Source organism: Sphaerodactylus townsendi, linkage group LG07, assembly GCF_021028975.2.
Source record: "Sphaerodactylus townsendi isolate TG3544 linkage group LG07, MPM_Stown_v2.3, whole genome shotgun sequence".
NCBI lineage: Eukaryota > Metazoa > Chordata > Lepidosauria > Squamata > Sphaerodactylidae > Sphaerodactylus > Sphaerodactylus townsendi.
In genome coordinates this window covers 13,108,089-13,132,927 of record NC_059431.1, presented here as the reverse complement: position 1 = coordinate 13,132,927, position 24,839 = coordinate 13,108,089, and the positions used below count along the sequence as shown (strand labels likewise).

Genomic DNA, 24,839 nt, shown 5'->3' with positions numbered 1-24,839 from the left:
CGAAAGGTAGTTTATTATTTCATACAGTTAATACTTAAATAAGAGGAATAAAAGTGGTGTGCAAAACTAGATTATGTCATAAGAGTTTTAAAATATTAATGAAAAAACTTTGTCGAACATTATGAATCCTGATGATTTTTTGCACAAAGTCATCACAAAAACACCACCACATCACCACTCCGGTGTGGAATGGCAAAATCCACTTGCAAACGATTGTGAAAGTGGATTGAAAGTGCATTATTCTGCGTGTGTGGAAGGGTTCCTCTGTGGCCATGTTATAGAGACAAATTTATTGACTTAATTCATTTCTTCCCAATTTTTCACCCCTAAGGGAATGGCCGATTTGCATCCTTTGGGTGCTGTGTGGTTTCTGGGCTGTATGGCCGTGTTCTAGCAGCATTCTCTCCTGACGTTTCACCTGCATCTGTGGCTGAATGCATCTTCAGAGGATCTGATAGTAGGAATGGAAAGCAAGTGGAGTATATATACTGTGAGGTCAAAAGGTGAGGCCCTCTGAATAGAGTAGCCTGGCATGTGAGTCACAAAGGTCACCAGCCTGGGGTATCAATGAGAATGCTTAAGGTCAATAGGTGAATGCATCTGAATAGAAGTGTCCTGGTACTGACCTTGCTATCTTCTGTTACTCCCAGACTACAGACTGCTGTGACTCACATACCAGGCTACTCTATTCAAGAGGCCTCACCTTTGACCTCACAGTATATATACTCACTTTTCCATTCCTACTATCGATCCTCTGAAGTGCCAATACAGATGCAGGCGGCAATCGGGAAAATGCTACTAAGGCTGACAGGCTAACTCGAAACCAGCACTGATGTCCGACCATGAAAGCCTTGATTTGCATCCCTCCTCCCCTCCCTCCGTTTTATCCCTCACAACAACCCGTGAGGTAGAATACCAACTTGAGCAAGGGCGTGCCTACCTGAACCCAGCTGCTGTTAGAACCAGGATCCACGACCAACTAGAGAACATTCCAGGTTTTAGAGACAGCCATTTTTTTTCTAAGGGGTCCTCAAAGATGAATCCGAGGCGAGGCAGCTCACTTGGGAGGCAGCGGCCGGAGAGGGTTTTCCTTACGTAAATGGATTTATTTTTTCAGTGAAAATCTGAGAGAGTATCTGGGAAGGATGGTTTTTATGAACTTGAGGAGACGGGAAGGGACTTTAACGTTTAATGGAATTAAAAAGTCCTCTATTGCGGTCCGAGAATCCATCGGAGACTTCTGGAAAAAGAATTATTTGTTCAGAGAGGAGAATTAGATTGCCTGGCGAAAACAGATCGTGTTTCTAATTAATGTGTTGATCCCTCCGGGAGCAGGCCTTGGGTCCTTGATTAACTTTTAGTGTGACATGTTCACCCAGCTGTGGCCTTTCCAGGACACAAAAGGCTGCTGGGGGGACTCTTTGGTTGGACCAGGGGTCCCCAAACTATGGCCGAGGGCCAAATGTGGCCCCTGAGGCATTTATCCGACCCAGCCAGGCAGCAGCGATGGCTCCATTCATGTGCAGTGGGGGGCTCGAGGAGAGGGAGGAACCCGGCTAGCGGCCCGTTGATTGCAGTTACATGATGCCCCAAATCTCCATGCATTTTCTGACCCAGAGTTGGAAACCTTACATGTGGCAATGCCTGCTCAGCCTTCCCTCGGCTACTCCATGTGTTGCTCTCAGGCTTTCTGTTCCTTCTCCTCCCATTGGCATCCAGCCAGGCTGGTGAATCGCTCGCTGGCTGCTAGGGAGAAGAACCCAGGAAGATACCTGATCCTGGGTTAGATGGAATGCTTCATTAAGGAGAAAGTTATGCTTTTTTTTTTTTTCTTTACAGCGGAACGTATTCCAAAGCCTCCTCAACAATATTTGGAGCCCACCCTGTACTTGACATACTTTGGTCACTGTTCTAAAAATAGACCATGACAGAAAGGCCTGAAAGGTGAAATCAAACATTTTACAATCATTTGTGCATAGGAATTTGTTCATAGTTTTTTTTTTTAGTCCGGCCCTCAACAGTCCCAGGGACAGTGAACTGGCCCTGTTTAAAAAGTTTGGGAGACCCCTGGTTTTGGACTCTTTAGTTTGGGATTCTTTAGTTTGGGACTCTTTAGTTTGGGACTCTTTGGTTTGGAGACAGCTGAGGGGGGGATATGATTGAAGTCTATAAAATTATGCATGGGGTGAAAATGTGGACAGAGATAAATTTTTCTCTCTTTCTCCTATTATTACTAGAACCAGGGCATGCATTGAAAATGCTAGAGGGAAGAATTAGCACTAATAAAGAAACACTTCTTCACACAATGTGTGATTGGTGTTTTGGAATGTATGCTACCACAGGAGGGGTGATGGCCACTAACCTGGATAGCTTTAAAGGGAGACTTGGACAGATTTATGGAGGAGGATTTGATCTATGGCTACCAATCTTACAGTACTCCTTGATCTGAGGTTGCAAAATGCCTTAACAGACCAAGGTGCTTTCGGGAGCAACAGCTTGGCAGAAGGCCATTGCTTTCACCTCCTGCATGTGAGCTCCCAAAGGCACCTGGTGGGCCCTTTCTGCAGTAGCAGAGTGCTGGACTAGATGGACTCTGGTCTGATCCAACCCAGGCTAGTTCTTATGTTCTTCACGTTCTTAATGCGCTCTGTGGGGCTGCCCTTGAGAAATGTGCAGGTGATTTCAATTGCTGCAGAATCCCAGCAACCAAGGGGTTGACTAGACCACATCACTTTAGTCTTTGCCTGCCTACAGTGGCTCCCAAATTGTTTCTGGGCAGAAATTCCAAGGTGTTTAGCCGAGAAAGCCAGCGTGGTGTAGTGGTTAGACAGCAGACTCTAATCAGGAGAACTGGGCTCAATTCCCGGCTCCTTCACATGGTAGTCCGGTCCCACTTCAAAAGTAAGAAAGTAGATACAAACCCGGTTTGGTAAGATTAGGACGTTTTGAACGGTTTCATGGTCCCATTGCAGCTTCTGCCCCTTAAGAACATAAGAACACAAGAACAAGCCAGCTGGATCAGACCAGAGTCCATCTAGTCCAGCACTCTGCTCGCAGTGGCCACCAGGTGCCTTTGGAAGCTCACCTGCAGGAGGTGAAAGCAGGAAGGTGCCTGCTGCCTGCTCCTGAGCACCTGGTCTGCTAAGAACATTGCAATCTCAGATCAGGGAGGAGTTCCATCCAGGTCTGCTGGAAACCTGGATATTTGAATTGTGAGCCGCATCCCCAATGGAAGTGAGGTGGGGGAATGGGCCATGAGACTCTTATCTGGTGAACTGGATTTGTTTCCCCACTCCTGCACCTGCTGGGTGACCTTGGACCAGCCACATTTTCTCTCCCACCACAATCTCTCAGCTCACCCACCTCACAGGGTCTGTTGTGGGGAGAGGAAGAGGCCTAATAGAATCACTTTGAGGCGCCGATACGGTTGAAAAGTGGGTATAAATCCAAACTCTTCTTCCTCTCTCTCTCTTCTATGGTTTGGATATAGTTTGGATATAGTGGACTATAGAAGGAATAGCTCAGAAATTCAGCCCTTGACTATAAATGGAGGTCAAGTAGAAGCGGGTGGCTAGTTTTTAAATTTCTGGAAGTTATGATGATTAAAAGGGACTTGACCTAGGTACAGACTACCTTGGTGGTTTAAAAGGCCAACAAAGAACTGTACTATCTGAGACTTTTAAAGAGGAAACAACAACTGAATGGAAACTCACGAATTGTCCTTTTACGCTGTGCTATAGGAAGTGTCTTAACCTACTGCACCTGTGTATGGTTCTCAGTTGGACAGTGGCAGATAGGAAGAGGCTCAAAGGGTGATCACTACTGGGGGGGGGGGGGGACTCTGTTTGCGTGTGCCCACAGAGAGGGCTCTGAGTGCCACTTCTGGCACCCGTGCCATAGGTTCACCGCAACTGGTATAAACCCTTTAACACCGCTTTAAACCCTTTTCACACCGTTTTCACACTGCTGTTTTTGGCCCATGCAGAATGAGCCAAACTCTCCGTTCATAGATAGAACAACTCACTTGATGGGTTCAAGGATTTTATTAATGACAGCAGAGTAACAGCAGAAGGCGGTTCTGGCGGGATGGCGCCCAAACTGTTGATAATATAAGGTAGCAATCCCCACTCCCCATGTGAACCAAAAGTGACAGTAAGAGTCCAGCCTGAGAGTCCGATTCAGCCACAGAACTTCAAGGGCAGGATTCATGATAAGCACCTGCAAAGCGGAGGCAAAGCAAAAGGAAAGCACATCCCCACAGCTTCCCCCTCCCCCCCCCCCGGGAATGTCATCCTGACAGTTTCACAGATGTCACCAATGTTAACGCGGGTTAACCAGTAAATAAAAGAAGCTCAAGAAAGCTCAAGCCGATACAGAATAAAAATCTTTTTAGAATTTTATTCAGCCAACAATGGGCAATAGAATACCAGGGAGCCTCTAGAAAAAAAACAGTGTGTTCTTACTTTTATAGGTTACATCAGAATAGCAGTAAAAAGGATACGCCCCAAAATTCATCATCATCATCAATTAGTCATACAGAAAGGTGGAGATTTCCCTTTTTCCAAAAAACAATTGAACTTTCTAAGACCCTTATTGGAAGGTGGGAACACCTGATCTTTTGACGCAAGACGAACTAGGACCTGTTTCTTTCCTATCCAACAAGGAAATCTCTGGTGTCCACCCTGGGCTAGTCATGGTCAGCGTATGCGAGGATCGTTTTCGTTGAAAGACAGGATAGACATTTGGAAATGAATAAATGTGGATGTGCCAGAAAAGTTTGTGTTGGGGTAAATCATGAATTCTGCCACCTCCTGGAATAATTTAGAGTTAGTCCATTTGCACATTCCCTTTTGCGCAACCTTCACTGTTTTCAGGCGAGGGGGGAAAGCCACTCTAGCCTTGGAAACCCCATACTCCATGCCTTTTGTCCATGGAGGCCATACGCAGGAACACCAATGAAGCTGTGTTGCACTGAATCAGACGCTTAGTGCAGCATCTCAGTATTGTCTGCCCAGAGTCCAGGGGTAGGGAACCTGCAGCTCTCCAGATGTTCAGGAACTACAATTCCCATCAGCCCCTACCAGCATGGCCAATTGGCCATGCTGACAGAGGCGGATGGGAATTGTAGTTCCTGAACATCTGGAGAGCCGCAGGTTCCCTACCCCTGGCCCAGACTAACAGCAGGCGTTTAGGACCACAGAGTGAAGTCTTTCATATCACCTGTTGCCTGATCCTTCCATCAGGAGGTACTGGGGAATGAACTTGAAACTTTCCGTGTGCCACCCAGATGCTCCTCTGTCACTGAGCTGCAGCCTCGCCTCTGAGACTGAGGCAAGGCGCCTCTGTTTTACCTACTAACCCTAAGGAGCAGCAGTGGCGTAGGAGGTTAAGAGCTCGTGTATCTAATCTGGAGGAACCGGGTTTGATTCCCCGCTCTGCCGCCTGAGCTGTGGAGGCTTATCTGGGGAATTCGGATTAGCCTGTACACTCCCACACACGCCAGCTGGGTGACCTTGGGCTAGTTGCAGCTTCTCGGAGCTCTCTCAGCCCCACCCACCTCACAGGGGGTTTGTTGTGAGGGGGGAAGGGCAAGGAGATTGTCAGCCCCTTTGAGTCTCCTGCAGGAGAGAAAGGGGGATATAAATCCAAACTATTCTTCTTCTTCAGCTTAACACTGGCTGTGGATTTCAGCTTGTAGGTTCCTTTTTAAGCAAAATGAAACTGGAATTCTGAACAGACTAAAGTCTGCAGCCACTCTGCAGTCTTTCCTGTTGTTCTGTAGCATCGCTGCATACTTTACAGCATAGGAGTGTTGTGGGGTGTTCCGGGCTGTATGGCCGTGTCCCAGTAGCATTTTCTCCTGACGTTTCGCCTGCATCTGTAGCTGGCATCTTCAGAGGATCATACTTTACAGCATACTTTCAGCCTTGTGGATAAGAGTCCCCAAGTATTTGTAATAATATCCAACAAAAGGTCTCCTGGTCAAAAGCTTTTAAGCTTCTGCGTTCTGCTTTTTCCAGTGTCCTTTTCAAACAAGGCTTTCATGCTCCTCCCATTACTCACAGGCATGTTTTCGTTTGCAGTGTGCTAAATTACCACAAGTCGAGGTCCCCAATCGGGAGATCCAGATCTGGAGGGCACAAGATAAACTCCGTCAAAAAGCCTCGGCTTACGTCAAGGAGCACCTCCTGGGCATCCAGATCAACGAAAGGGAAGAGCTGAACGAACGCAAACGGCTTCACCGCCTGGTGCGGAAGAGGGTGAATGCTGAACTGCAGGGCTTCCTGGCTGAGACCGAGGAAAGGAGAGAGAGGTAGCCCAGAGTGGCTGCGCGAGTGAATGGGGGTGGTTCATTATTTTATCATTAAAATACCGACTAGTGGTGTTCTGTCTGTGCACGTGGAGTTTACTGAGAGATATTAGCGAGAAGAAAGAAAAGTAACCAAAAAGAAAGAACGGAGCCGGCGTGGTGTAGGGGTTAAGATCAGTAGACTCTAATTTGGAGAACTGGGTTTGATTCCCGACTCCTCCACTTGAGCGCTGGACTCTTATCTAATGAGCTAGATTTTTTTTTAATTTTTTTATTGTATCATTTGAATTTTACAGTTTATAGTAATTTCCTTCTTCATACATTTTCAAACGATACTTTCCCCCCCTTTTCTCCCTCCCCCATTACTTCTTCTTCATTGTTTTGTCACACAAACAGCAGGAAGTTCGTTCTCTGTTGCCTCTTCTCCCATGTTTCTTCATTGACTCGAGCTTCTTTCATCTAGTCCACGTATATTGTCCATATCTTCAAAATTTCATTCTGTTTATCTTGCCACGTCTTATTTTTGGTTAGTATATCAAAAATATCCAGTGTCACTTGTTCCCAGATATATTCTAACCATTTCTGAAGCGTCCATTTTTTTCTTTTCTTTCCAGCCCAAGGCTATTGCATGGGCTGCTTTAATCATTATTTTATACATATACCTATATTGTTTGTCCACCCTTCTGTCTTCCATTACACCCATGAACATTAAGTCATTATTTAAATCAATATTTATCTTCACCAGTTTCTCAATATATAACGATACAATTGTCCAAATTCTTTTTACTTCTGCACAGTCTATTCACATATGGCTATAATATGCCTCTTGGTCTCCACGGTGCCAGCATTTAGAACTAAGTCCTTTTATCATGTATGCTAGTTGTTTTGGTGTTCTATACCATTTTAATATCACTTTTCTTCCTAACTCCATATATTTCTCAATCTTTATATTTTTCTGTCTATTAATTTTTCAGTATTACCAATGTCTAGAAATCCTTCCTTCTCCCATTTTTGTTTCAATGTTCTTATCATGAATTCCTTACCATCTACCATATATTTGTAAATAGGCCGAGAATTTTCCCTTTGCATTTTCCATATAGTTCCAGACATTTCGACATTATACATTCTCCTTTTATCCGTGAAACCTTTATCCTTTCCCAAATGCCTCTCAAAACCAACCAGTTCTCATATCCTCCTATCTCTATGAAATTTTGTAATGTCATAATTTCTCCTCCTTCCCTAATCAAATTTGCCACAGCTTGAATTCCATGAGCTGGATTTGTTTTCCCACTCCTACACATGCTGGGTGATCTTGGGCTAGTCACAGTTCTTCGCTGGATGATCTTGAGCTCCACCGACCTCACAAGGTGTCTGTTGTGGGGAGGGGAAGGGAAAGGAGTTTGTGAGTCGCCTTGAGTCTACTTACAGGAGAGAAAGGTGGGGTATGAATCCAAACTCCTCTTCTCTTCTTCTTCTACCCCAAGAAGCTTACAATCTACCTTTGGACAGGTTGGGAGAACAGAGTGGGGGAGTCATGGATAACGAGGGATAAATATTAGCCTCTAAAAATACTTGGACTTGTTTCTGGTAGGGATGGGGACCAAGGGACCCTCCCAAAGGCTGACGAGAAAAGTTGAGTTTAGCGGAGGGCTTTGACTAAAGGGAGAGGAAAGTTGAGTTTACAGACTGCCTGTTCCTGACCTCTAGCCAAATCTTACTAAGTTTAGTTTTAAAAATATTTTTAATCCCACTTTTAGCTCTGTAACAGAGAAGTTTGGCTCAGCCCAGTGGTGGGATCCAAAAATTTTAGTAACAGGTTCCCATGGTGGTGGGATTCAAACTGTGGCGTAGCACCAATGGGGCTGGGCGGGGCACGACGGGGGTGTGGCCGGGCATTCTGGGGGCGGGGCATTCCTGGGCGGAGCTGTGGCAAGGATGCAGCCACTGCTCCGGTCCTTGGGCGGGAAACGAATGCACACAGGCGCAGGCTGCCACGCACGCCTGTGCACCTCCTGCTAGACTGCTTCAAGTTCTGCGCGCTACTGCTGAGAGGAGGGGCATAACTAAGGCAAAATCACGTGGCAAAATCACCAACTAGTAACCCCCTCTCGGCACACACAAATAATTAGTAACCTACTCTTGGGAACCTGTGAGAACCTGCTGGATCCCACCTCTGGCTCAGCCGTTGAATGGAAGTGTGATTGAGTGAAGGCTACTGTGGTTAGTAAGATCATCTGAACGCAGGCTGCTACTCTGAACGTGGTTAGTTAGGGTGTGCTAAGCCAAGATCTGAAACCATGGTTTCAACTTGGCTTATTAACTCATTCGTTATCATTCCAGAAGTGTTGGTTTGTTACAGCAAATTATTAAGCTTCTATACCGCCCTTCCCCGAAGGGCTCGGGGCAGTGTACAACATAGATATATAAGCAGAGCACAATAAATCAATTAATCAAGTAAATAAATAAATAGGCTCTGTACACGTTAAAACCACTTCTAAAACCACTTACAAAAAAACACACAGCAGATGGCGTCCAGCTCCCTTTTTCCCACCAAAAGCTTTTGTGGCCTAAATCCCATTTTGGGAGATTTACTTAGTGAGTAATTTATTTCTTCTTTATTTTAAACAATTTATTAGTTGCTTTTCTGCCTTGTGAAAGTCCAGGAGATTTACCAAGTAAATAAAAACAAGGTTATAAAATAATGCTCAAAGGGAACAGCAAAAGGCTTGTAAGCTTTTGATGTGGAACTCCCCTTCCTTCCTCTTGACACTTGGGTGACACTTCAAGAGACTGGCTGTTCCTTTAAATCCATGCCAAACGCTGATGTTTGAACTGTCAGATTGATTGATACAGAGGGTAGCATCTCTCTTGACTAGTCTACCGCAGCGGGGTGGGAGATCTTATCTCTCCTTAACATGCCACTAATTCCTGTTAAAAGGCAGCATGGTGTCGTGGTTAAGATATCTGGCTAGGATCTGGGAAACCCAGGTTTGAATCCCCGCTCTGCCCTGGAAGCTTGCTGGGTGTCCTTGGGCCGGTCACATCCTCTCAGCTCTGGCCCTGGCAAGTATTCGGATGGGGACTTTCAAGGAATACCGGGTGTGTGATGTGGAGACAGGCAAACCACCTCCAGATGTCTCTTGCCGTGAAAACCCTCCAGGGTGGCCAAGAGTCAGCTGTGACTTGATGGCAAAAAAAAGTTTCCTTTTCATGTTATAATGTGCCTTTAACCATGATTTGGTGTGATGTATGAGTGTGGACAACCTTGCTTGATCGCTTGCTACAGCGAAGGTCAGGATCCCAGGCAAATCTCAGGGAGAAAATGGGAAGAGAAGAAGAATGGGTGTACATGGGCTAGATCAGAGGTGGGATCCAGCAGGTTCTCACAGGTTCCCGAGAGTAGGTTACTAATTATTTGTGTGTGCCGAGAGGGGGTTACTAATTGGTGATTTTGCCACGTGATTTTTGCCTTAGTTACGCCCCTCCTCTCAGCAGTAGCACACAGAACTTGAAGCAGTCTAGCAGGAGGTGCACCAAAATGCCATGGCAACCCTGCGCCCTCGCGCATTCGTGTCCTGCTTAAGGACCGGTATGGTAACAGCGTCCTTGCCACAGCCCCACCCAGGAATGCCCCACACCCGGAATGCCCAGCCACGTCCCCGTCGTGCCCCGCCCAGTCCCATTGGCACTACGCCACAGTTTGAATCCCACCACCATGGGAACCTGTTACTAAAATTTTTGGATCCCACCACTGGGCTAGATCCTGCTTACAACCTTGGTTTTGGGTTAAATCTGAAACGAGCCACGAAGTTAATCTTCCCAGGATGCTTTAAAAAAATAAGATTTTTATGAATTTTCTCAATATAGTTAACAGACAAGAAAGGAAATATAAAGCAGAAAAAAAGAAAGACAAACAAAACAAAAAGATAATCAGGCTACTCAAAAACTGTAAGGATATTAGCTCTGACATTTTGGATCTCAAATTACAAAACTAATATTATCAGAGAGAACGTTACACAGTTTTAAAATTCACTACCTTCTGTCCATTGGCTCGAAAGCATCATTGCTAGACAATTCCTTGTATCTTGATCGTTAACCAATTAACGTTCTGACTGTTATTATTATTCGTACGCAGTCAATTCAGCCTCAGATAGGAACTAAAGTTCCCATTTGTCATCAAATTTTTGCTTTGACCGTCTGTTTACGAGGTTTGTTAGTTTAGCCATTGTGGCGTACTCTCTAATTTTATCTTCCCAAAGTTCTGTGTTAAGATCTTTATCAGTTTTCCAACGAGATCCACTAACCACTGCTAATAAGCGCCAACATAGTTCATTAAGCTTCTTAGGAAAAAATTTTCCGGCAAGATGCCCAGTAACATTGTTTTGGCAGTAAAGGGAATTCCAGGGATGCTTTGGGCCCAGGCTGAAACCTGCAGCCATTTGGCCTCTCAGCCCATGAACCACACAAGACCTTTTACATGATAGCTACCCTTTTTGTTTAGAGTTCTGGAAACTGTAATAACGGCGACTGCATTTCTGACTCGTGTTTTACAGGCTTCGCGATCTCCTGGAAAAAGAGGAGATGGGTTACATTGCTGAGATGGAATCCTTGGAAGAAACCACTGAGAACAGGAAAAATAAAATGTTGGCAAAAGCAAAACTATTGAGAGAAAATCGGGAAGATGAAAGGCAAAAGCTTGTGGCGGAAAAACGGGAGCAGCAGTTCAGGTAGGTCATTTGCAGGTGGCGGAGATCCTCCCAGGAGAGTCCTCTTCTTCAGGTGGTAACTTAAGGCGCTGGCCGACGGCTTGGAAGCATGGTTACCAATCCCCAGGTGAGGCCTAGAGATGATAGAGATTAGCTTGCATGGAGAAAATAACAGCTTTGGAGCCATTCATAGCCATCTTTACGAACATAAGAACAAGCCAGCTGGATCAGACCAGAGTCCATCTAGTCCAGCTCTCTGCTACTCGCAGTGGCTCACCAGGTGCCTTTGGGAGCTCACCTGCAGGATGTGAAAGCAATGGCCTTCTGCAGCTTTTGCTCCTGAGCACCCTGGACTGTTAAGGCATTTACAATCTCAGACCAAAGAGGATCAAGATTGGTAGCCATAAATCGACTTCTCCTCCATAAATCTGTCCAAGCCCCTTTTAAAGCTATCCAGGTTAGTGGCCATCACCACCTCCTGTGGCAGCATATTCCAAACACCGATCACACGTTGCATGAAGAAGTGTTTCCTTTTATTAGTCCTAATTCTTCCCCCCAGCATTTTCAATGAATGCCCCCTGGTTCTAGTATTGTGAGAAAGAGAGAAAATTTTCTCTCTGTCAACATTTTCTACCCCATGCATAATTTTGTAGACTTCAATCATATCCCCCCTCAAACGTCTCCTCTCCAAACTAAAGAGTCCCAAACGCTGCAGCCTCTCCTCATAAGGAAGGTGCTCCGTTCCCTCAGTCATCCTCGTTGCCCTTCTCTGCACTTTTTCTATCTCTTCGATATCCTTTTTGAGATGTGGCGACCAGAACTGAACACAGTACTCCAAGTGCGGTCGCACCACTGCTTTATATAAGGGCATGACAATCTTTGCTTCTCCATGTTCTTTTTCTTTGGGAATATAATGTTGATCGTTTTCTTAAACACATCAGCAGTTATTCCAGTTTTTGGCCAGAGAATCGCACAGAAAGTGTTGTTTACAACAAATCCTGATTGCAGCCACGGGGGCATTTCTTTTTATATATTTTTTTAAAAATTAGAATGCTGCCAAACGTGTCGCCCAGGGAAGGTCAACCTCTCTTTTTCTTTCGTAACATTTTCTGTTTCTTGTGGAGAAGATCCTTGGGTTTTGCCTTAGTCTCATAAAAATGGCCAAATGTTCACAAGTGGCACAAATTTGGCTTCTGACCTTTCAAGAAATTGTCCTTGCCAGCTTGCTTGCATGGGAGAAGATCCGGCCAACAAAGCAAAGCTGTCAAAAGAGCCATCTGGGGGAGCAGATGTTCATTGGTTGGGGTAAAAGCTGCTTTGGGGAAATTATTTGGATAGAATCGAGCAAATGCAGAGTTATTTTGTATGAAAATTACCAGCCGCCGGGGCCAATGTTTTCATTTAACCCTTACTTTGCTTTTTAGGCGCAATTCATTATTCACATTGTTTGATAAGTGGGTTGCCGGATAACTCAGCATTAGTCAGCTTTCTCTTAATGGGATTTTGAACCCTTTATGCTGTGGGAATGAAAATCACATCTGGCAAATTGAGAGTATGGAACTGCTTATTTTGCTGGTGGGGAGGGGGTACTGGAGGAGAGTTTTATAGGCTCCGTGGACCGCCAAGAAGGCAAATCGGTGGGTTCTAGACCCGATCAAGCCTGAACCCTTCCTAGAGCTAAAGTTACTAAGCTGAGGTTATCATCATCATCATCAACCTTTTATTGGCATGAGTTTAAAATACAACAGGGAGGTTGAGGAGAATCAGGTTAAAATAAGTAGGTTCAGACATTTCCAGCAGTTAAAACAATAAATAAATAAATAAACTAAAATCTGTGGCGAATCTGTTGCGCCAGCGCCAGGAATTTGGCAACGTCTAGGGATCTCTGAGGAGACTGATCACAAAGCAGATAGAAAGATTTGACCTTGTCTGATGAGTAGGCATAGTTCAACTGAGGTTATCCTACTTTGGTCACGCGCGAAGAGCATTTGGAATTCTGTCATAGCACGGTGGGTGCAGCAATATCACGCCTGCCACAAAATGGCTGCCACAGTTTACCCTCAGCGACACAGTGTAGGTCCTTGTTCTTTGGTGGCAGCTGCCGCCGAAGCAACATTTAAACAACAATCAAATCTCCACTAATTAATCAGAAGCTTCCCTGGCCCCACGCCTTTCCTGTAAATACTTGGTGGGTGCCCAAAAAGATGTTCGTAGGTACCGTGGTGCCCCTGGTCATCATGTTGGGGTTACCTGATCCAGAACACCTTGGAGGGAAGCTAGGTAGAAACATTTGCGGGGGGTAATCTGTGCGTAACTCAAGCTAAGGACACTGGTTCGCCTAGCTTGATGGTATCTTTGCCACGCTCTTCTTTCCAAGCGATGGGAGCATGTGGGGGTTCGTTTTGTAGGGGTGAGCCCGCGAACCCAGCAGAGTATCAGAAAGGGCACAGGAATGCCTGCCCCATCTGTCCCCTTCTGGGCGCACACGCACACCCCTCACGAGATCCCCCTGACTCGCCTGGGTCGCAGATGCCACAGTCATGGGTCACAAGACCCTCAGATGTGGAATTGACCCAGACAGAGACGTTTCTTCCTGCACGTACACTGCCCCCGCAGGCTATGAATTGCGCAACCTTCTCCCGCTCTCCCGCCTTCCCCAAACCCTAATAAAAGGTGCCAGGGACCACGGTACGGCAGATTAGCCAGATCCACAGATCGCGCTAGCCTGCCGCTGGCTTCTCTCCACCGGATGATATCGCTGCGTCTCGTCTCTTCATTGCGTCATCCGTACCAACTTCATCGTTTATTTGTTTTTTCCTAATTGTTTGTTTGTTTGTTTTCCCAATAGTCACGTCACTCAACCCAAGGTCTCAAATCAGGCCCCATTAAATTATTTTTATTTTTTCCCTTTTACTATTAGTACAGGGGGTTTCATTGCGATCCAAAAAAAGTGACGCAAAAGGCAACGTACAAATTCTGCAACTGATCAAAACCATGCCTTCCTTGGTAATAATGGGGCCAGGTTAGCCTTTTGCAGTCAAAACTTTTGCAGTCTCGTGGTCCCGTTAAAATAACGACTTTTAATTTCCCCATAAGCTTTCGTAAAGGAGAGCCAGTTTTTTTCTGATCGGAGTCCATCTAGTCCAGCACTCTGCTACTCGCAGCGGCCCACCAGGTGCCTTTGGTCTGATCCAGCAGGCTTTTTCTTATGTTCTTATGTTGGGGACCCCTCGTTTAGTTCTATAATATGGGGGAACCACATCCCTATGGTCACCTGCTGAAAACTTACCTAATCCTGATTCTCAAACCAGAAGATAGGAACTCCCTCAGGAAGATACCGTAGTGAAAGGTCAGCAACCAGAGGCCCCAGGGCCAAACCCGGCCCCTTAATTATCTCTGGTTCTCCAGGAGCCAAATTGGAAGAGGATGCGTGCCGCGTCTGGATCCGGGGCTGCTCTTATTAGTTTCAAAGGGACTCCTGTAGTGGAACTCTGAATGGATCGTGCCCTTAGCATGTGGCAGTCATCGGCGATTCCCCCCACCCTCAAACAGCAATCCTTTACGCCAATAACGGTGTCACTTTGATGATGCTCGGCTGTGCTTTTCCCGCACGTCCCGCTGATCGGCAGCGGAACTCTGGCTTTTATTTGCCGAGTCAATTAAAACGACGGCGTCCTCAAATTAAGCCCAGCTCAATGGCAGATGTTTAATAGCGTTTCCCACGGGGCAGCGGAAGCTACAGTAAAAGTATTTGGCAGCTTTTTGCCCTGAAATATAAAGTCAATGTTAGTTTTACGTGTGTCAGTTTCCCATGAAGGGTGGGGGAAAGTTACACAGTGTGATGCGTCAGTCAGCTTGCAAGAATGTAAGGTGCTGCAAGGACATGGAGTTGGTGGACAGGGTGGTGAAGAAGAAGAGGAAGAAGAGGAAGAAGAGGAGGAGGAGGAGGAGGAGTTGTTGTTGTTTGGATTTATATCCCCCCTTTCTCTCCTGTAGGAGACTCAAAGGGGCTTAAAAAATTCCTTTCCCTTCCCCCCTCACAACAAACACCCTGTGAGGTGGGTGGGACTGATAGAGCTCCGAAAAGCTGTGACTCGCCCAAGGTCACCCAGCTGGCGTGTGTGGGAGTGCACAGGCTAATCTGAATTCCCCAGATAAGCCTCCACAACTCAAGCGGTAGAGCGGGCAATGAAACCCAGTTCCTCCAGATTAGAATGCACCTGCTCTTAATCACTACGCCACTGCTGCTCCCAGGTGACATGATAGCCATATTTAGATATTTAAAAGGATGTCGTGTTGGTGAGGGAGCAAGCTTGTTTTCTGCTGCTCCAAAGACTAGGACCAGGAGTAATGGGTTCAAGGTGAAGTCAAAAGAGATTCCACCTAGACATCAGGAAAAAATTCCTGACAGCAAGGGCTGTTTGACAGTGGAATGCACTAGCTCGGAGTGTGGTGGAGTCTCCTCCTTTGGACGTTGGATGGCCATCTGGCAGGAGTGCTTTGAATGTGTGTTCCTTCATTGCAGGGGGGTTGGACTTGATGGCTCTTGGGGTCTCTTCCAACTCTACGATTCAATGTTTCTGTGAGAATGGCCCTGTCGCGAGGAATCCTTTGCAAATCATGGGCAGAATTACGTCCGTGCTTTCAAACAATTCCACGGGGTTCTTCTGTGTATATTTATGACTTACTGTGAGTCCATGAGTGTGCCGCTTCCTCAGAGAAGACTCACAAGAGGATAAGAGATTATAGACATTCAGGAAAACCCTAAAATAGAACGAGCAAAAGGCATGATCAGGCGAACAACAGAAGAGGATCAGACACCCTAAAGATGCATTAACACGATTTTCGCAGTACATGTTATAAATCTCGCAGGCCTGTACTGTTAATCCTTGTTTTATCCTGCGCCAGCCCAACCTCAGCAGCAAAGAGGAGCGTTTGCGGAAGCGGGGCTGACGTGCCCCAGCTGTTTGGGCAGCGTTGGGAGGCCATGTGGAAATCTGCTTGCTGGTGTCCTACCTGTGTTTGTGTATATTGTCTATGTTGTTCTAATCATGGCCTGGACTCGTGGATTCGTGTAGGTCTTGTTAACCCTGTTTGGATTTGACGCTCGTGAGTAAGGACTATCTGGGCTGACCTTGGACTGGACTTTGACTACAGAGGACTGTCTGTGTGTGTGCGTGTGTGTCGGTGCATGTACATGACTCTTTTCTCTCTTTCTCACAATACTAGAACCAGGGGGCATTCATTGAAAATGCCGGGGGGGCGGGGGAGAATTAGGACTAATAAAAGGAAACACTTCTTCATGCAACGTGTGATTGGTGTTTGGAATGTGCTGCCACAGGAGGTGGTGATGGCCACTAACCTGGATAGCTTTAAAAGGGGCTTGGACAGATTTATGGAGGAGAAGTTGATCTATGGCTACCAATCTTTATTTATTTTTATTTATTTATTTATTAGATTTTTATACCGCCCCATCCCCGAAGGGCTCTGGGCGGTGTACAACATTTAAAACGCAATATAATTAAATAAACATTTAAAAGCAGCGATAAAATTTCCCAATATAATTACCAAGTATAAAACTCAGGTTTAGATTTAAATTTAAATTCAAGATGTGGAATTGGTCCAGTTCCGAAAATATAAAGTCCCCTCCCTCCCTTGGGTAAAGAGGAGGCATGGTGAGTCATTGGTTGGTTATGACTTATGTTGAATAAAGGAAGGGGCACTATTAGCGGCTGGTTCCTCAAAGGCCAGCGAACAGCTCGATCTTACGGTAGAACTCCCCAAGGTCCTACGGAGCCCGGACAACTTTATTGAGGTGAAGCGTTCCACCAGGCCAGGTAAGGAGGCTGTAAGGTCCTGGCCCGATGTGAGTGGCATTGCCGAGGCCAGGGACCACCAGTAGATTGGCCTCCGCCCGATGGGAGAACGTAAGGGCATTATGGGGTGATGCGGTCACCGAAGATACGATAGCTGAGCAGCGAATATTGCTGAGTCAGTACCAACACCTTGAAGATGATCGAACTCTACTGGAAACCAATGCAGCTGCCGCGCTGGGCTGAATTGTTCACCGGCGCCGCTGCCTGTAAACGAGCGTGCTGCTGCATGGTGAACCAGTTTTAATCGCCGGGTCAAACGCAAGGAAAGGCCCGCGTAGAGCGAGTTACAATAGTCTAATCTGGAGATGACTTGATCCTCTTTGATCTGAGATTGCAAATGCCTTAACAGTCCAGGTGCTTGGGAGCAGCAGCCGCAGGCCATTGCTTTCACCTCCTGCAGTTGAGCTCCCAAAGGCACCTGGTGGGCCACTGCGGGTAGCAGAGAGTTGGACTAGATGGACTCTGGTCTGATCCAGCTGGCTTGTTCTTATGTTCTTATGACAGTTGGGGAAACTCCCGAAGGTTTGTGGATGGAGTCTTGGAAGGACAGAGACCTTCGTGGGGTACACACAATGGAGTTCACCCCCAGAAGCATTGATTTTCTCCAGGTGAACTGATCTCTATAACCTGCAGATGAACTGTAATTCCAGAGGAAGTGCAGCTCACAAGGTCAAAACAACACGCTAAAGTAATAGAATCATAGAGTTGGAAGAGACCCCAAGGGGCATCAAGTTCAACCTCCTGCAATGCAGGAACACATAATTAAAGCACTCCTGACAGATGGCCCTCCAGCCGCTGTTTAAAAACCTCCAAAGAGGGAGACTCCATCACACTCCGAGGTAGTGCATTCCATTATCAAACAGCCCTTACTGTCAGGAAGTTTTTCCTGATGTTTAGGTGGCATCTCTTTTCCTTCCCCTTGAACCCATGACTCCTGGTCCTAGTCTCTGGAGCACCAGAAAACAAGCTTGCTCCCTCACCAACATGGCATCCCTTCAGATATCTAAACATGGCTATCAAGTCACCTCTTAACCATCTCTTCACCCAACTGAACATCCCCAGCTCCCTCAGTCTCTCCTTGTAGGGCATGGATTCCAGACCTTTGACCATTTTGGTTGCCCTCCTCTGGACCCGTTCAGAGGGTCCAAATCAACAACGTGAGAGTGAACAGTTGTGTGCTTGTGTGTGTGTATATGTTCTGCGCTGTCCGGTTGCTTCCTACTTGTGGCGACCCAGTGAATGAATGACTTCCATTATGATCCTTCCCGCTGGCGTCTTCTCACAATGTGGGTGAAGTATGGTGGCCTCAGTTTGGTCAGTTTAGCTCTTGGGGAGAATCCAGTCGTGCAGGCACACGAACAGTGTTCAGCCATCGAACACGAGGTTCATAAACCAATCCTGGGTCCAAATGCGAGCCACAGAACAGCTGAAAAGATGTAAGACCTCAGTTAAAAGCCTGGGTAAAAAAACATGCTTGGCCCGGATGCATAAAAGTAGGCTTCAAATGAGCTTCACCTCAGAGGGCATGCCAAAGGCAAGGTGTTGCAACCGGAGGCGTGTCTAGGCAAACTGGAGCCTGGGGACAAAACCTGAGCTTGCGCCCCGGCCCGGCCCGGTATAGGTGGCCACCCTCCTTCACGACAACCAAACAATAATTTTTTGCACCAGCTCACAAAACACCCCCACCCCCAACAAAACATACATGGCTCTCTCCCCACTGCTTTCCTAATTGTGTCCTCACACCAACCCTGTGAGGTAGGCTGCTAGCCTGAGAAACAGCTCCAAGCCAGTGCAAGGGGAATTAACTTTTAAGCATGTAAATCTCTCACAAGTCCCCCCCCATCTGAAGGTTTACCAAACAAACGTCAGCGTCATCTTCAGTTCTGCTGCTGCTTCTGGGCTCCCTGCTCAGCTGGCCTTTTCCTGTGCCTGCTGGGGAGAAGGTTTCTGAGTAATGCCACACTTAATTTAAGGCGAATAAGGCACGCTGGGTCAGAGGGAGGGATGGCGGAGCTCCCCAGTCCTGCTCCTGGGAGCCCAGTGGGATTTCTCCCCCGCCCCCTGGACACTCCAGGCCACCGTACAGAGCGGGCGGGGCTACGACTAGGGCTTGCTCAGCTGTGTAGGAGGATGTTTTGGCGCCCCCCACGTGACCTCAATCGATGCGCCCGGGGACAAGGGGTACCCCATGTCCCTAGGCTAGTATGCCAGTGGTTACAACCAAAAAGACCCTGCCTGTAATCCCCTCACCTCACCTTTGCAGGTGGGGTCACCATAAGCAGAGTTTGGGAAGAGGGTCTTAACCGGGGGCGGGGGGGGGGGGGCTGTGTGCATATAAGTGTCCCAAAACACATTTCTGTCCTCATTCCCTGTCTTTTAGAGTGACTTGCGAGGAGCTGAGAACTCAGTGGTCCAAAAAGCACCTTCTGGAGGTGTGTGAAGACCGGCTGGCCCAACTGGCCTTGAAGGAGGAGCTGAAGAAGCAAAGAGATCAGGAGGAGGCCACGTTCTTGGCTCTTTGGGAAGAGGACCGGCTGGCCAAGGAGAAGCGGGCCGCGGAGGACGAGCGGAAACGGTCGACGCGGAACGATGACATGCTGAACATGCTGCGCACCCAGAGAGCGGCGGCGGAAGCGCAGAGGAAGGAGGAGCAGAGGCTGAAGGACGAGGAGGCGAAGTATATGGTAAAGCGGCTGGCTTTTCGCCCGTTGTTGCACGGAGCGCTTTCCTCGCAAAGAGGAATAATAGACTTTGCCCTTCTGTCTAGATTCCCATTGGCTGACGACGGGCCCAGGTTGCAGCACGGTGGGGCCAGGGGGCGGGAAGAGAGTAAATCGAAAACGATAAATGCCTAAGAGATCCTCAGGTCCAGGCCACCTATTTACACACACACACACACACACACCATACACAACTTTCTTTGTAGCACAGTCTGCAAGCGACAGCACATGCTGAATAGGATGCCCTGCATGGCTCAAGCTAGCGAGCCAAGCTATAAACTATAATCCACCCGCATGTCTCAGGTTCACAAGCCAACCTGGCCCAAAGTGAAAGTCCTGATCAGTCCCAATCAGGCCGATGCTGAGCATGAGCAAAATGGCTCCATCAGACAAAGGAATAATAGAAACATAGAAGGGACCTCCAGGGTCATCTAGTCCAACCCCCTGCACAATGCAGGATATTCATTGTTACCCTCCTATACCCCCAGTGACCCACTCCTCCATGCCCAGAAGATGAGGGAAAAAAACCCTTCCAGAATCCAGAAAATTGGTTCCTGACCCCAAAGCGGGGATCAACATTATCTCGTGCATATAAAAAAGGGGATGGTTGGACCCACCCACCCCATTCTACATTGAGTCAGAAGAAGAGTGAGAGAGGCAGAGGCGTACCGGCAATAAATAGTGCCTGGGGAAACACACACACCCCGCCGCACCCTTTGCCCATGTGCCCCCCACCCCGTGCCCCACTTTCCTCAGCCAGCAGAGGAGGGCGGTGGCCTGGCAGGGCCGGGCTGAGGGGCGCCTGGCAGGCCCACAGCAAGCTCTGGGCCCAGTTGGGGGTGCCTCTCTACAAGAGGGGTGTGGGGACGATTTTGCGTTCCCCACATGATCTAGTGGGTGCAACCTGGGACAATTGACACCCCCACCATTCCTCTGGCAGCTACGCCCCTGGAGAGATGCATTCTAACTAGGGGAGGCAGATAGAATGCATCGTACCCTCGTGGAGGTCCCAGGGAAAAAGAAGGGGCAGCTGGGGGGTGGGGGAAGGAGCTGAGGGCCAGCAGCTGAGAGCTCCTTTTGCCATTTCTGCAGGAAGAGGAACGGCTGTTGCGCAAACTGGAGGACGAGCGCGCCGAGATCGAGAGGCGGCGGAAGCTGAGGGCGTGCGGGGACATGCTGCAGGCGTCCATGAGGGAGAAGATGACGCGCCTCAACCAGACCAGGCAGGAGGAGTTGGCGCTGGAAACGAAGGTCCTGGAACACATCCTGGGGCAGGGCCAGGAGGACCTGGAAGAGCAAAAGAGGCGGAAAGTAAGGCCGTAGATTAGTTTGCATGGCGAGCTCATTCTTGACCTTCTGTAGAGGGGGTGTGTGTGTGTGCGTGTAACCTCTATCTGTGGGTTCTGTGGGGCAGAACTTGGAATGAGTTTGCAACAACAAATTTTAAAAACAAAATGGTTTACTTTCTTGACATATAACTTCAACATTTAACATCACACTTCAAGGTCCTGTTCAGGTCTACTGATACTGTCAAGTCCAATTCTTCTTTGCAAGTGGGTTGGCTCCTGAAGACTCCAAGGGCTTGGTGAACAGGATTCAACATGATGAAGGTTTCCAGGAGAACTCTCACCCATTACAAACACAAAAAAACCCTGAAACAATAAACTCCAACATTTACAACATAGCAAAATTAAACAAATACCTTCCCAGTAGTTCCCAACAATATTGCAGTTACCTTAACAAGGTGTAAAGGGCTTATACAAATCAAGGTCCGAGTCTGGTAGCCTTGTCTCCTCCAAACTACATGAGCTCTGCAGCCTTCTCCTGCTTTGGGTCTCCACCCCTTTCTGGGTCAACCCATTCTGAGCATGGGGGTTACATGCGCACACTTGTGTCATAGTGAGGTCATCAGCAAGACTTCCCCAGTTTTACACCCCCGTGTATTTACAGTTGGCTAAAATGGCTGGCACTGAAACAGCTCATAGTGGTGGCCTTCCAAGATGTCCAATCTGTAAAGCAGTCCGATAGAATCATGTGGCCGACCATCCCTGCAAATGCCAGGTTGCCACCTGCCGGAGGAAAAAAATGTCCTCTTTCTCCAATAGAGGCTTTATGGGTTATTATTATTTACCAGGGGATGTTTATCTTCTTCCATGCTACGAAAAGCTGCCCATTTCCACACATTAAGGTTTTATAAAAGGGACGGAACATTTTTCTCTCTCTCCAGGTAGCTTGTCGGCCTAATAGCTGGCTTGGCTGGAGAAACTCATTTCCTTCCCTGCACCAGAGAGCCTTGGTCTGCCAATGCTAGAGGCTGAACACCAAGATTCTGTATACAAAGCAGGAACTGTGCCCGTCAGCCATGGTCCTTTTGATTTGGGGAAAGCAGCTGATCCCTTTGCAGGAAGAGAATTGTGGTGAAAACACCTTGGGAAGTCGGAAAGTCAAACCAGAACTTCAGAGAAGAGGAAAAGAAGAAGAGTCTGGATTTATATCCCCCTTTTCTCTCCTGTATGAGACTCAAAGGGGCTGACAATCTCCTTTTCCTTCCCCTCCCCACAACAGACACCTTGTGAGGTAGGGCGGGGCTGAGAGAGCTCCAAAGAACTGTGACTAGCCCAAGGTCACCCAGCTGGCTTGTGTGGGAGTGCACAGGCTAATCTGAATTCCCCAGATAAGCCTCCACAGCTCAGGCGGCAGAGCGGGGAATCAAACCCGGTTCCTCCAGATCAGAATGCACCTGCTCTTAACCACTACGCCACTGCTGCTCCTGGCAAAGGCTATGGAGGATTAGCAACAACCAAGCTATCAACACTTCATTTAGTTATTTATGCCTTACATTTATACCCCGCCACATCTTTGAAAACTCAAGGCGGCTTCCTGCACTTGAGGTTCCACTGCCATGACCCTCCCGTTGCCATCTTTGTCTTGCCATATTTTTGCCTACTGAAAGCTTCCTGCTCAAACCAGCCTGGGAAGCCACAGATGCAGGCAAAATGTCAGGAGAGAATGCTGCTAGAACACGGCCATACAGCCCGGAAACCACACAGCACCCAAGTGATTCCGGCCGTGAAAGCCTTCGACAATACAGCCTAGGAAGGTTTGCCGGAAGGTTATCCTCGCAGCTGCAGGGGGCGGGCTGAAAACTGCAGGGCTCTCATCCCTCTCTCCCTGTCCTCACCATCTGTGGAATGTGTGTATGACTGCTTTCCCTCTTCCCACAGGGGTGTGGGTGTGGGTGTGCGCACTCTCGCGCGCGCATGCCTTCTCGCCTCCAGAGAAGAGGTTATGTGGGCCTGACGTATCCATGCTGGGAGACATAAGGCTTTTGCCTGCTTTCCTGTATCCTGTTCTGACAATATAAGTCAATAGCTTTTCTATGTTTTCCATCAACCAATGAGGATTCCGCTTTCAAAGTAGCGATTCCTTCACTGAGCAAATCTGGGGTTGTGACAGGTCCCGCCACAAAGAGTTGTTTTGGTTTGCCCGCTCTGGGTTGGGACAAACCTGGAGATTTTGTTGGTGGGGCCTGGGGAGGGGTTTTATTTTTAGGAGGGTGTGCCCTGAATGGGATATAGTGCCATAGAGTCTACTTTCTAGAGTAGCCCTTTTATCACGGGGAGCCGGTCTCTGCATCTTGGAGACCGGCTGTAATTCCAGGAGATGTACCCCCCCCCCCACCTCCCCCCCCCCAAGCGCCCCGCCCCCCCCCCCCCCGCCCCCCCCCGCCCCCCCCCCCCCCGTTGCCCCCCCCCCCCCCCCCTCCCACCCGCCCCCCCCCCCCCCCCCCCCCCCCCACCACACCCCCCCCCCCCCCCCCCCCCCCCCCCCCACCCCCGCCCCCCCCCCCACCCCCCCCCCCCCGCCCCCACGCGCCCCCCCACCCCCCCCCCCCCCCCCCCCCCCACCCCCCCCCCCACCCCCCCCCCCCCCAAACCCCCCCCCCCCCCCCCCCCCCCCCCCCCCACCCCCCCCCCCCCCCACCCCCCCCCCCCCCCACCCCCCCCCCCCCCCACCCCCCCCCCCCCCCACCCCCCCCCCCCCCCACCCCCCCCCCCCCCCACCCCCCCCCCCCCCCACCCCCCCCCCCCCCCACCCCCCCCCCCCCCCACCCCCCCCCCCCCCCACCCCCCCCCCCCCCCACCCCCCCCCCCCCCCACCCCCCCCCCCCCCCACCCCCCCCCCCCCCCACCCCCCCCCCCCCCCACCCCCCCCCCCCCCCACCCCCCCCCCCCCCCACCCCCCCCCCCCCCCACCCCCCCCCCCCCCCACCCCCCCCCCCCCCCACCCCCCCCCCCCCCCACCCCCCCCCCCCCCCACCCCCCCCCCCCCCCACCCCCCCCCCCCCCCACCCCCCCCCCCCCCCACCCCCCCCCCCCCCCACCCCCCCCCCCCCCCACCCCCCCCCCCCCCCACCCCCCCCCCCCCCCACCCCCCCCCCCCCCCACCCCCCCCCCCCCCCACCCCCCCCCCCCCCCACCCCCCCCCCCCCCCACCCCCCCCCCCCCCCACCCCCCCCCCCCCCCACCCCCCCCCCCCCCCACCCCCCCCCCCCCCCACCCCCCCCCCCCCCCACCCCCCCCCCCCCCCACCCCCCCCCCCCCCCACCCCCCCCCCCCCCCACCCCCCCCCCCCCCCACCCCCCCCCCCCCCCACCCCCCCCCCCCCCCACCCCCCCCCCCCCCCACCCCCCCCCCCCCCCACCCCCCCCCCCCCCCACCCCCCCCCCCCCCCACCCCCCCCCCCCCCCACCCCCCCCCCCCCCCACCCCCCCCCCCCCCCACCCCCCCCCCCCCCCACCCCCCCCCCCCCCCACCCCCCCCCCCCCCCACCCCCCCCCCCCCCCACCCCCCCCCCCCCCCACCCCCCCCCCCCCCCACCCCCCCCCCCCCCCACCCCCCCCCCCCCCCACCCCCCCCCCCCCCCACCCCCCCCCCCCCCCACCCCCCCCCCCCCCCACCCCCCCCCCCCCCCACCCCCCCCCCCCCCCACCCCCCCCCCCCCCCACCCCCCCCCCCCCCCACCCCCCCCCCCCCCCACCCCCCCCCCCCCCCACCCCCCCCCCCCCCCACCCCCCCCCCCCCCCACCCCCCCCCCCCCCCACCCCCCCCCCCCCCCACCCCCCCCCCCCCCCACCCCCCCCCCCCCCCACCCCCCCCCCCCCCCACCCCCCCCCCCCCCCACCCCCCCCCCCCCCCACCCCCCCCCCCCCCCACCCCCCCCCCCC

At 50.5% G+C, this 24,839-nt stretch overlaps 1 protein-coding gene across 1 annotated transcript in view; it reads left to right on the top strand.

Annotated features, from left to right (window-relative positions):
* The window catches only part of CFAP53 (cilia and flagella associated protein 53), a 29,768-nt gene that overhangs the window by 2,183 nt on the left and 2,746 nt on the right, over positions 1-24,839 (top strand). Inside the window, exons 3-7 of the mRNA XM_048504325.1 lie at positions 6,066-6,313; positions 10,864-11,037; positions 19,273-19,576; positions 20,705-20,923; positions 22,837-22,913. Coding sequence (XP_048360282.1) covers positions 6,066-6,313; positions 10,864-11,037; positions 19,273-19,576; positions 20,705-20,923; positions 22,837-22,913 — 1,022 coding nt within the window. The remainder of the gene's footprint in view (positions 1-6,065; positions 6,314-10,863; positions 11,038-19,272; positions 19,577-20,704; positions 20,924-22,836; positions 22,914-24,839) is intronic.